Raw genomic sequence first — 13,120 nt, forward strand, 5'->3', positions numbered from 1 at the left:
CAAATCACTCGCATAGCAAAGCGAGTTTCCCCATAGAAGTCAATGGAAACGAAGATAATTAGTTCCGTGTTGACTTCTATTACATGCAATACCGCATGTAGCCAGAGGAGGGGGAGCACCGGAGAGCCTCGAAAATACTCAGGGACAGCTCGGCTGAACTCGTAAAGGCTCGGAAACGGAGTATTTGTGAGTGTTTCCGAGTATTTCCGAGTGTTTCAGAGTATTTCCGAACGGCTCCGAACCGCTCCGAGTGTTCCCCGGCGCCCCCGGACCTCTGGCCAAATGCAGTACTGCACACCCCATTAGCTTGAATTCTGCTCGTTTTGCGAGACAACATTCGCAAACCGAGTCAGAATTAAAAAAAAAAAAAGTTGCTCGTCTTTGAAAACGCTCCTTAACCGCGTTTTTACTCGTAAATCAAGGTTCCACTGTACTTAGATGAACTGATACTTTACAGATCAGCCCAAGAACTGAACTGGCTCATGTGTGGATGAAGAGAGTGGAAGAGGGGGGTCCCCATCACATGCCCAGGCCCGGAGCTGAGGCACGAAACCCAAACCAAATCGGGGGGGGGGTCAGCTAGTTGGCAGGTCAGGTCATCACAATGCAATCCCAGAGAGCATAGATGATCTAATAACAATGCACCAAACTGGAAGATAATGATTGTATGGTGAGTGGTGTGTGAAATGGATAAATTATAAAAAAAGTGGGAAAAAAAATAAATAAAAAATTATGAAGAAAGTGAAAAAAATAGAAAAAAAAATAGAATGCATTAAGATGAAAAAAAAAAAAAACCTTCTGCCTTTACAACCACTTTAAATTGAGCCTACTGGTTCAGCCCCCCACAACAGTCCCAGTTTCTCATGTGGCTCCTTGGGCAAATTACTGTATTTATTGGCGTATAACACGCACTTTTTCACCCTGAAAATTGGGTGCAAATAACGTGTGCGTGTTATACGCCAATACTTCAATTTTAGCTGCCTCGGAGGGGACAGGAAGGGGGGCGGGACGAGCGCGATCAGATTACATACAGTGAGAATCTCCTGTTTACTTGGCGGCCTCTGTAATAGGAAGTCCCGTCTACTGGGCCGCCATTGGACCACTGTTCTGTCTATCATAGGAGATTCCCACTGTATGTAATCTGTCGGCGCTCGCCCCACCCCCCTCCCTGTCCCCTTTAGGCTGCAGATGGGCATCAATCAGGCTGCACTGATGGCAATGGTGAGGCTGCTGCATTGATGGCAATGGTGAGGCTGCTGCATTAATGGCACTTGTGTCACGGAATTTAGTAGACCAGACTGTGTGGACTGCACAGAGGAAACCAGAAGCACAAGTGAAAAATAAGGGTGTTTATTAAATAGGTGACAAATAAGTGAAATATAAACAGTGCAAAACCAACCACAGACCCACAAACTACAAATAATATATACAAATAACTGTCATACACAAGGAGGTCAGCAGATGGGTAAGGACGGGAAACCAACAGGACAGGGAGAGGATGGATGGATAGGCTGCAGGGCAGGGATACAAGGAAATCAGGACACAGGAGGGACAGGTCCAGGATGGGTTCAGGATAGGGATCGGATCAGAAACAGGCTCAAAGTCAGGATACAAGCAGCAAGGTCAGGGCACAGGGAGAAAGATACCAAGGCCAGCATGTGAGGGCTTGCCGGGTATTTATAAGGCTGCAGTAATTGACCTCACGTTACACCTGAGCGCAGAGGGTGCTGTCTGCTCCACACTGCCGAAATACACCCGCTGGTGGACGCCGGTACTACGGCCCAAGGATGCAACAGGGCCACCAGCAGGTGAGTCCTCTTATTACAGGTCCTAGGTGTTGAAAGACACCCTCTGGTGGACACTGGTACTGCGATCCAAGAGACCGATAGCGCCACCAACGGGTAAACCTTTTCATGACAACTTCTGAGGCTGCATTGATGTGGACTGATGAGGCTGCATTGATGGCACTTGTGAGGCTGCAGATGGGCATTTATCAGGCTGCATTGATGGCAATGGTAAGGCTGCAGATGGGCATTGATCAGGCTGCACTCATGGCAATGGTAAGGCTGCAGATGGGCACTGAGCCTTATTTTGCTTCAAAGTTCCCTTATTAAAAATTGAATTTTTTTTCCCTGAAACTTCCTTCTTAAAATGAATGTGCGTGTTATACGCCGATAAATATGGTAATTGCCCACCCCTGCTTTATGTAATACATTAAGAAGAAAATTTGTAGACCTAATTTACAAAATGGAACAGGACAAGGTGCCATTTGTGGCATTTATCAGACCATTCAGCTGAGCCGGGGTGCAGATCAGGGAAGTCGCTTATCTCTGACATTTACCAAGCCTTTTATCATCACTTTACTTCCCTTACCAAGCTCATCTGTAATTACGCCTTGTTTTATTAATAGCAGTTCAGCCATGTGACATCCACAGAATTTGATCAATCCTATTTATTCTGAGCATTGAACTTGCACAGATAACATGACACGTGGAAGGCGATTGCTTGCATGGTTGAATGTTTGGGAGAAGCCAGGCAGTGTTTAAGTAGAAGAGTCTGTATAGATCCCAGAATACTGGGACAGATATTTAGAGCAGGCGTCTCAGCAGCAGCCGGTGACAGCTGAACGCAGACAATGGAGCTGTAAAGCTGAGAAACATTGATAACCAAAGGAGCAAAGGAACTCCGTGAAACTTGGACTCAAATCAAAGCAAAGTTTTGCCATGGAAGTGTAATTCATCCTTTTAGCTACACACTTAATTCCCTTTTTCTGCTCTTTTCAACCCATTAACGGTCCAGGGGTCTCAAACTGGCGGCCCTCCAGCTGTTACTGGACTACAATTCCCATGAGGCATTGCAAGACTGACAGTTACAAGCATGACTTCCATAGGCAGAGGCATGAAGGGACTTGTAGTTCCGCAACAGCCGGAGGGCCGCCAGTTTGAGACCCCCTGCTGATTAAGCCCTAACAGACCTTCTGGCAGGATAAGGGTTAATAGGCTGCACAGGGAGTCACTTCTAAGATGAAGGAATATTTAGAAGTAGCTCTATTGTCGGAGATTCTGGAAGTCAATGTATATAATTCTATACATTTGCAACTTAATAAGCACAGTACGATAGAGATAATATGAGGACTCGGTGGGTAACAATTATTTCCGCAATTACACATGGCGAATAGAGGCGCATTAACAATATATTTTTATTAAGTGCTTCTCTATGTGTACATTGTATAGCAGACAGTTCTCACATTGAGCCGACTCTTGATAACCCTAATTCGGCAGAGTGCTTGTTGCCTGGAAAATCCAGGATGGTTGCCATTTGCTGTCTAAATCACTCATTGCCCATGTTGAGAGAAATGCTCTAGTGGTCCCATCCCACTACAGGGACAGTGGTGATAGGAAGAAGGAACTCTGAGTCCCTACAGACCCCCCCCCCCCCCAACTCTAGTGGTTCCATGGCTCCAATGGAAGGCAGTGGATATAGGAAAAAAGTAACTCTGAGTCTTTCCAGACCCCCTGTCCCCCATCTCTAGTGGTCTCATCCCACAGGGGCAGTTATGATAAGAAGAAGGAACTCTGGTCTCACCCCACCAGTGGGACGGGGGATAATGGGGAGAAGGAGCTCTAAGTCCCTCCAGACCCCCTCAGCTCTTGTGGTCTCATCCCACCACAGGGATGGGGGGGTAATGGGGAGAAGGAGCTCTGAGTCCCTCCAGACCCCCTCAGCTCTTGTGGTCTCATCCCACCAGAGGGACAGAGGAAAATGGGGAGAAGGAGCTCTGAGTCCCCCCAGACCCCCTCAGCTCTTGTGGTCTCACCCCACCAGATGGACGGGGGATAATGGGGAGAAGGAGCTCTTAGTCTCTCCAGACCCCCTCAGCTCTTGTGGTCTCATCCCACCAGAGGGACGGGGGATAATGGGGAGAAGGAGCTCGGAGTCCCTCCAGACCCCCTCAGCTCTTGTGGTCTCATCCCACCAGAGGGACGGGGCATAATGGCGAGAAGGAGCTCGGAGTCCCTCCAGACCCCCTCAGCTCTTGTGGTCTCATCCCACCAGGGGAACGGGGATAATGGGGAGAAGGAGCTTGGAGTCCCTCCAGACCCCCTCGGCTCTTGTGGTCTGATCCCACCAGAGGGACAGGGGATAATGGGGAGAAGGAGCTCGGAGTACCTCCAGACTCCCTCAGCTCTTGTGGTCTCATCCCACCAGCGGGATGGGGGTTAATGTGGAGAAGGAGCTTTTAGTCCCCCCAGACCCTTCACCCCCCCCAGCGGTCTAATGTCATCAGAGGGACAGTGGTAATAGGAAGTTTGAGGCTCTCCAGACTGCCCAGCTTGACTGGTTTCATCCCACCAAAAGAACAGTGACCATAAGAAGAAGGAGCTCTGAGTCCCTACAGAACCCAAGCTCTAGTAGTTCCATGCCACCAGAATAAGGCAGTGATTACAGAAGAAACTCAGAGTCTCTCCAGATCCCCCAATCTCTACATAGTTAATCTAGTTGAAAAAAGACACATCCCACCATAGGGACAATGGTAGTAGACACCTCCCCCCCCCCATCTCTAGTGGTCTCATCCAACAGGGACAGTTATAATAATAACAAGGAGCTCTGAGTCCCTACAGACCCTCAAGCTCTAGTGGTTCCATGCCTCCAGAATAAGGCAGTGATGATAGGAGACCCCCTGCCCCCCTTCTCTAGTGGTCTCATCCACAGGGATAGTTATGATAAGAAGAAGGAACTCTGAGTCTCTCCAGACCCCTAGCTCTAGTGGTTTCATCCCACCAGAGACAGTGATAATAGGAAGAAGGAAGTCTGAGGCTCTCCAGACCCCCTAGCTCGACCGGTTTCATCCCACCAAAGGGGCAGTGATGATAGGAAGAAGGAGCTCTGAGTTCCTACAGATCCCCAAGCTCTAGTGGTTCAAAGCCACCAGAGCAAGGCAGTGATAATAATAATAAGAAACTCTGAGTCTCTCCAGATCTCCTAATCTGGTTGAAAAAAGACATATCCCACCCACCACATCACACCATAGGGACAACGATAGTAGAAAAAAGGAGCTTTGAGCCTCTCCAGACCCCCCAGCTCTAGTGGTCTCATCTCATCGCAGGGACAAGGATGATAGGGAGAAGAAACTAAATCTCTCCAAATCCCCCAGCTCTAGTGGCTATTGGTCTCATACCACCATAGGGACAGTGATGATAGGAAGGAGCTGAGTCCCGCCATATGCCCCCCCCCCCAAAGCTCTAGTGGTCCTATCTCACTATAGGAACAATCATGATAGGAAGAAGAAGCTCTGAGTCCCTCGAGACCCTCAGCTCTAGTGGTATTATATCACCATAGGGAGAGTGATAAGAAGAAATTCTGAGTCTCCCCAGAACCCCCAGCTCTAGAAGTCTCATCCCACCATAGGGACAGTGAAGATAGGAAGAAGCTCTGAGATTTCCTAGACCCCCCATTTATAGTGGTCTCATCCCACCATGGGGACAGTGATAAGAAGGAGCTTGGAGTCTCTATATAACCCCCTCCCCCAGAGCTAGTGGTTTCATCCCACCAGTGAGGGACAGTGATAATAGAAAAGAGGAGCTCTGAGTCCCTACAGACCCCTATCTCTAGTGGCTCTATGCCTCCAGTGGAAGGCAGTGGTGATAAGTAAAAGGAGGTCTAAGTCCCTCAAAACCCCCTCCCCCAATCTTTAGTGGTATCATCCCCTCATAGGGACAGTTATGATAAGAAAAAGGAGCTTTAAGTCCCTACAACCCCTCCCCCCCCAGCTCCAGTAGTCGTAGAAAGAGCTCTGAGCCCCTAGAGAACCCTAGCTCTAGTGGTCTCATACCACCAGAGGGACAATGATAATAGGAAGAAAGACTTCTCCTGAGTCTCTTCAGACCCCCTGCTCTAGTGGTCTCATCCTACCATAGGCACAGTGGTGACAGAAAGGAGCTAAGTCCCACCAGATCCCCCAGCTCTAGTGGTCTCATCCCACCATAGGGGCAGTGATGGTAGGAAGGAGCTTTGAGTCCCTCCAGACCCCGCAGCTGTAGTTGTCTCATCCCACCATAAGGACAGTGATGATAAGAATGAACTGGGTCCCTCTAGACCCCCCCCCCCCCCCAGTTGTAGTGGTCTCATCCCACAATAGGGACAATAATGATAGGAAGAAGGAGGAGCAGTGAGTCCCTCCAGACCCCCAGCTCTAATAGTCTCATCCCACCATAGGGGCATTGATGAAAGAAAGGAGCTATGTCCCCCCAAACCCCCCAGTTCTGGTGGTCTTATCTCACAATAGGGACAGTGAGCTCTGAGTCCTTCAGACCCCCAGCTCTAATAGTCTCACCCCACCATAGGGACAATAATAATAGGAAAGGGGCTAAGTCCTGCAGACCCCCTACTCTAGTGTTCTCTTCCCACCATAGGGACAGTGATAATAGGAAGGGGCTAAGTCCTCCAGACCCCCTACTCTAGTGTTCTCCTCCCACCATAGGGACAGTAATAATAGACAGTAGTTCTGAGTCCCCCCAACCCCCTAACTATATAAAGGTACAGTGATAATAGGAAGGAGCTCTAAATCCCCCCCCCCCCCCCCAGGTCTAGTAGTCCCATCCCACCATAGGGACAGTGATAATTGGAAGGAGCTGAGTACTTCAGACCCCCAGCTCTAGTGGTCTCTTCCACCATAGAGACAGTAATAAAAGGAAGGCGTTCAGAGTCCCCCCAAACCCCCCAACTCTAGAAGTCTCATCCCACCATAGGGACAGTGATAATAGCAAGGAGCTGAGTCCTCCAGACCCCCAGCTCTAGTGGTCTCATCCCACCATTGGGACAGTGAGCATAGAGTCCTCCAGACCCCCCAGCTCTAGCAGTCTCATCCCACCATAGGGACAGTGATGGTAGGAAGGAGCTCGGAGTTCCCCCCAACTCTAGTAGTCTCATCCCACCACAGGGACAGTGAGCAAAGAGTCCTCCAGACCCCCCAGCTCTAGCAGTCTCATCCCACCATAGGGACAGTGAGCACAGAGTCCTCCAGACCCCCCAGCTCTAGTAGTCTCATCCCACAATAGGGGACAGTGAGCACAGAGTCCTCCAGATCCCCCAGCTCTAGCAGTCTCATTCCACCATAGGGACAGTAAGCAAAGAGTCCTCCAGACCCCCCCCCCCCCAGCTCTAGCAGTCTCATCCCACCATAGGGACAGTGAGCAAAGAGTCCTCCAGACCCCCCAGCTCTAGCAGTCTTATCCCACCATAGGGACAGTGAGCAAAGGGTCCTCCAGACCCCCCAGCTCTAGCAGTCTCATCCCACCATAGGGGACAGTGAGCACAGAGTTCTCCAGACCCCCAGCTCTAGCAGTCTCATCCCACCATAGGGGACAGAGAGCACAGAGTCCTCCAGACCCCCCAGCTCTAGCAGTCTCATCCCAGAGCTGGGGGGTCTGGAGGACCTTGTCTGTGCTCACTGTCCCCTATGGTGGGATGAGACTGCTAGAGCTGGGGGGTCTGGAGGACTCTGTGCTCACTGTCCCTATGGTGGGATGAGACTACTAGAGCTGGGGGGTCCCCAGCTCTAGCAGTCTCATCCCACCATAGGGACAGTAAGCAAAGAGTCCTCCAGACCCCCCAGCTCTAGCAGTCTCATCCCATCATAGAGACAGTAAGCAATGAGTCCTCCAGACCTTCCAGCTCTAGCAGTCTCATCCCACCATAGGGGACAGTGAGCACAGAGTCCCCCACACCAGACCCCCCAGCTCTAGCAGTCTCATCCCACCATAGGGACAGTTAGCACAGAGTCATCCAGACCCCCCAGCTTTAGCAGTCTCATCCCACCATAGGGACAGTAAGCAAAGAGTCCTCCAGACCCCCCAGCTCTAGCAGTCTCATCCCACCATAGGGGACAGTGAGCACAGAGTCCTCCAGACCCCCCCAGCTTTAGCAGTCTCATCCCACCACAGGGGACAGTGAGCACAGAGTCCTCCAGACCCCCCCAGCTCTAGCAGTCTCATCCCACCATAGGGACAGTGAGCAAAGAGTCCTCCAGACCCCCCAGCTCTAGCAGTCTCATCCCACCATAGGGACAGTAAGCAAAGAGTCCTCCAGGCCCCCCAGCTCTAGCAGTCTCATCCCACCATAGGGACAGTAAGCAAAGAGTCCTCCAAACCCCCCAGCTCTGGCAGTCTCATCCCATCATAGAGACAGTAAGCAAAGAGTCCTCCAGACCTTCCAGCTCTAGCAGTCTCATCCCACCATAGGGGACAGTGAGCACAGAGTCCCCCACACCAGCCCCCCCAGCTCTAGCAGTCTCATCCCACCATAGGGACAGTTAGCACAGAGTCATCCAGACCCCCCAGCTCTAGCAGTCTCATCCCACCATAGGGACAGTAAGCAAAGAGTCCTCAAGACCCCCCAGCTCTAGCAGTCTCATCCCACCATAGGGGACAGTGAGCACAGAGTCCTCCAGACCCCCCAGCTTTAGCAGTCTCATCCCACCATAGGGGACAGTGAGCAAAGAGCCCTCCAGACCCCCCCCCCCAGCTCTAGCAGTCTCATCCCACCATAGGGGGACAGTGAGCACAGAGTCCCCCAGACCCCCCCCCAGCTTTAGCAGTCTCATCCCACCATAGGGGACAGGGAGCACAGAGTCCTCCAGACCCCCCAGCTCTAGCAGTCTCATCCCACCATAGGGGACAGTGAGCACAGAGTCCTCCAGACCCCCCAGCTCTAGCAGTCTCATCCCACCATATAGGCACAGTGATGATAGGAAGGAGCTCTGAGTCCCCCCAGCTCTAGCAGTCTCATCCCACCATAGGGACAGTTAGCACAGAGTCATCCAGACCCCCCAGCTCTAGCAGTCTCATCCCACCATAGGGACAGTAAGCAAAGAGTCCTCCAGACCCCCCAGCTCTAGCAGTCTCATCCCACCATAGGGGACAGTGAGCACAGAGTCCTCCAGACCCCCCCAGCTCTAGCAGTCTCATCCCACCACAGGGGACAGTGAGCACAGAGTCCTCCAGACCCCCCCCCCCCCCAGCTTTAGCAGTCTCATCCCACCATAGGGGACAGTGAGCAAAGAGCCCTCCAGACCCCCCCCAGCTCTAGTAGTCTCATCCCACCATAGGGGGACAGTGAGCACAGAGTCCCCCAGACCCCCCCAGCTTTAGCAGTCTCATCCCACCATAGGGGACAGTAAGCACAGAGTCCTCCAGACCCCCCAGCTCTAGCAGTCTCATCCCACCATAGGGGACAGTGAGCACAGAGTCCTCCAGACCCCCCAGCTCTAGCAGTCTCATCCCACCATAGGGGACAGTGAGCACAGAGTCCTCCAGACCCCCCAGCTCTAGCAGTCTCATCCCACCATATAGGCACAGTGATGATAGGAAGGAGCTCTGAGTCCCCCCAGCTCTAGCTGTTGGTTCTACAGGAGGAAGAGGCAGTGAAAGTCTCCGCTAAACATCACACAGAGCAGCTCCAGCATTTCACCTCTTCTCTGGGAATCAATCTCATCAGCCCTGAGCAACGTGACAGGGCAAGGAGGACCGAGCTGCACACTGTCATTGCTGGCAGACAGAGGAGCACATTGCCGGTGCTGGCAGATAGAGGAGCACACTGTCAGTGCTGGCAGATAGAGGAGCACACTGTCAGTGCTGGCAGATAGAGGAGCACACAGGGCTTGGATGTATTCACTTTGTGCTGGGGATCCCACTGAAGAGCAGCAGCACAGCCTCGGTGTAGCAGCAGCGCAGCCAGCCGGGGTAAGTTTCCTGCACCACTCAGGATCCTTTGTTTGGGATGGAGCAAAAATAATCAGCGATCACATGGCTGCAGGAATAGAAGAGTCCTGGAACAGTCATTGCATCCTGTGTACACTGATCTCCATCCCTTCTACCCTATGTAGGGGATGATGCAGGGGGATGGCACGCATGCAATGATCATCAACACAGCCGTAAATTACCCGACAATTGTACATCTCTGCCTTATCTGTGGTTTTCAGCTCTGTAAACAGATGACTTATACTGTTCATGCACTGTGTTAGTGTTTTTAAACATGTCTTTTCTACCCCATGTGAAAATCCTGCTACCCCTGTATATGGCAGAGTGAGTTGCTGGGATTTCAGCACTGTTAGCTTTGGACAGTTCCTGGACCATGTGGGACCCCATGTGAACATTTACCCCTGTGCAGAGTAGGGTGAGTTGCTGAGATCCCAGCACTGTTAAGGTAGGACAGTTCCTGGACCATGTCCCTGGAACCCCATGTGAACGTCTACCCCTGTGCTGGGTACAGTGAGTTGCTGAGATCTAAGCACTTAAGGTAGGACAGTTCCTGGACCATGTTGCTGGAACCCCATGTGAACATCTACCCCTGTACAGGGTACAGTGAGTTGCTGGGATCTCAGCACTGTTAAGGTAGGACAGTTCCTGGACCATGTCCCTGGAACCCCATGTGATTCATCCAAGTGAAAATCCACCCCTGTGCAGGGCAGAGTGAGTTGCTGGGATCTCAGCACTGTTACCTTTGGACAGTTCCTGGACCATGTGGGACCCCATGTGAACATTTACCCATTTGCAGGGTAGGGTGAGTTGCTGGGATCTCAGCACTGTTAAGGTAGGACAGTTCCTGGACCATGTCCCTGGAACCCCATGTGAACATCTACCCCCTATGCATTGCAGTGAGGTGCTGGGATTTCAGCACTGTTAGCTTTGGACAGTTCCTGGACTATATCCATGGAACCCCATGTCAAAATCCTGGTACACCAAGTGAAAATCCACCCCTGTGCAGGGCAGAGGGAGTTGCTGGGATCTCAGCACTGTTAAGTTAGGACAGTCCTTGGACAATGTCCCTTAAACACCATGTGAACATCTACCCCCTGTGCATGGCAGTGAGGTACTGGGATTTCAGCACTCTTGGTAGGACAGTTCCTGGACCAAGTCCCTGGAACTCTGTGTGAACATTTATCCCCTGTGCAGGGCAGAGCAGGTGGCTGGGATCTCAGCACTCTTAAGGTAGAACAGTTCCTGGAAATCCTGGACCATGTCCCTGGAACTCCATGTGAACGTGTATCCCCTGTTCATGGCAGTGAGTTGCTGGTAGTTCAGCACTGTTAGCTTTGGACAGTTCCTGAGTTCCTGGACTATGTCCCTGGAACCCCATGTGAAAATCCTGGTACCCCCCCCCCCCCCCCTCCTGTGCAGGAGTTGGACAGTTTATGGACCATGTCCCTGAAACACCATGTGAACATTTATCCCTATGTATGGCAGTGAGTTGCTGGGATCTCAGCACTGTTAAGGTAGGACAGTTTCTGGACCATGTCCCTGGAACACCATGTGAACATCTACCCCTGTGCATGAGAGTGAGTTGCTGAGCTTTCAGCACTGTTAGCTTTGGACAGTTCCTGGACCATGTCCCTGGAACCCCATGTGAAAATCCTGGTACCCCAAGTGAAAATCCACCCCTGTGCATGGCAGAGGGAGTTGCTGGGATCTCATCACTATTAAGGTAGGACAGTTCCTGGATTTTGTCCCTGGAACCCCAATTTGAACTTCTGTCCCCTGTGCATGGCAGTAAGTTGTTAAGATGTCAGCACTGTTAGCTTTGGACAGTTCCTAGACTAAGTCTCTGCACCCTATGTGAGAATCCTGGTACCCCAAGTTAAATTCTACCCCCATTCATGGCAGCGAGTTGTTGGGATTTCAGCACGGTTAAGGTAGGACAGTTCCTGGACAATGTCCCTTAAACACCTTGTGAACATCTACCCCCCTGTGCATGGCAGTGAGGTGCTGGCATTTCAGCACTGTTAGCTTTGGACAGTTCCTGGACTATATCCATGGAACCCCATGTCAAAATCCTGGTACACCAAGTAAAAAGCCACCCCTGTGCAGGGCAGAGGGAGTTGCTGGGATCTAAGCACTATTAAGGTAGGACAGTCCCTGGACCATGTTTCTCAAACACCATGTGAACATCTACCCCTGAGCATGACAGTGAGTTGCTGGGATTTCAGCACTGTTAAGGTAGGACAGTTCCTGGACCATGCCTCTTGAACCCCATGTGAACATCTACCCCTGGGCATGGCAGTGAGTTGCTGGGATTTCAGCACTGTTAGCTTTGGACAGTTCCTGGGCCATGTTTCTGGAACCCCAAGTAAAAATCCACCCCTGTGCACAGCAGAGTGAGTTGCTGCTCTCTGGAGTTTCAGGACTGTTTGGCATCAGACAGTTCCTGGATCAACTCCCTGTACTCAGGACTGTCTCTCCAATGAGGGGAACAAGCCTGGGGCTTTACAAATGTTCAGCTCTCCTGCCAAGCCCTGTCCCCAGCCAGACATGTTTCCTCAATAAGCCCATTGATGCTGATCCGCTGAAAGGTCCATGTGGGAAGTAGGTGTCTGATTATTGTGAGACACTGGAGCATTAGAATAGACCTTTTGTAAGCATCACGTTGCTTCCTGGCACATGTGAATGGAAAGTTCAGCACAGCTGATAGAGATGGGCATGCAGAAGATTCAGCATTCTACATCAATAATTCAGCGGCTACATGCATGTTTATCTTGGTGAACCGTCATCTGAATGTTGGAAGGGCTTGTTCCTTATAGCAGTCATCCATGTGATCCGTGTGATCCCTCACCACTTGTCTTGTCTTGTGGTTTGTATAGAGGTGGCATCTTTTTGGCATTCATTATGGGTTTCCCTTTGTTGTGGTGAGAAGGTCTCAATTGACCTTGACACTGTTCTGACTTGTTTATTAATGTCTTGTTTGTTCAGCTTTAGAGTCCATTTCAGTGCTGCTCTTGGCATTGTTCAAAAAAAATAAATTGAGGTCGAAATGCCTGAGGGCTTGCATTTAAAAAATATAAAATGTTCTATAAGCATTGTCCCGGATGTATGCGATTCCTGGAGTTTGTTTTGTAATGAGACGCTTTGTAATAATCTTTATCGATGTGATCGCCCGTTACCGGCACATTCTTCCTTTTATTATGACTTTCCAAAGTAAAAAAAAAAAAAAAAAAACGTATTGCTTATGCTCAGGCCATCTTTTTTCAAATGCTGACAATTTTAAAAATGATATATCCGTGCATCCAAAAATGAAATTCATCTTTATTTTGGGGAATCTGGAGGTGAGACCTCCTGTGGCTTTGTTG

At 50.7% G+C, this 13,120-nt stretch overlaps 1 protein-coding gene across 1 annotated transcript in view; it reads left to right on the top strand.

The window, feature by feature from the left end:
• The first annotated feature begins 9,188 nt into the window (after positions 1–9,188).
• Positions 9,189–13,120, top strand: part of ZMAT4 (zinc finger matrin-type 4) — a 675,941-nt gene continuing 672,009 nt past the window's right edge. Inside the window, exon 1 of the mRNA XM_073595527.1 lies at positions 9,189–9,740. Coding sequence (XP_073451628.1) covers positions 9,663–9,740 — 78 coding nt within the window. The 5' untranslated portion in view covers positions 9,189–9,662. The remainder of the gene's footprint in view (positions 9,741–13,120) is intronic.

Source organism: Aquarana catesbeiana, linkage group LG08, assembly GCF_042186555.1.
Source record: "Aquarana catesbeiana isolate 2022-GZ linkage group LG08, ASM4218655v1, whole genome shotgun sequence".
NCBI lineage: Eukaryota > Metazoa > Chordata > Amphibia > Anura > Ranidae > Aquarana > Aquarana catesbeiana.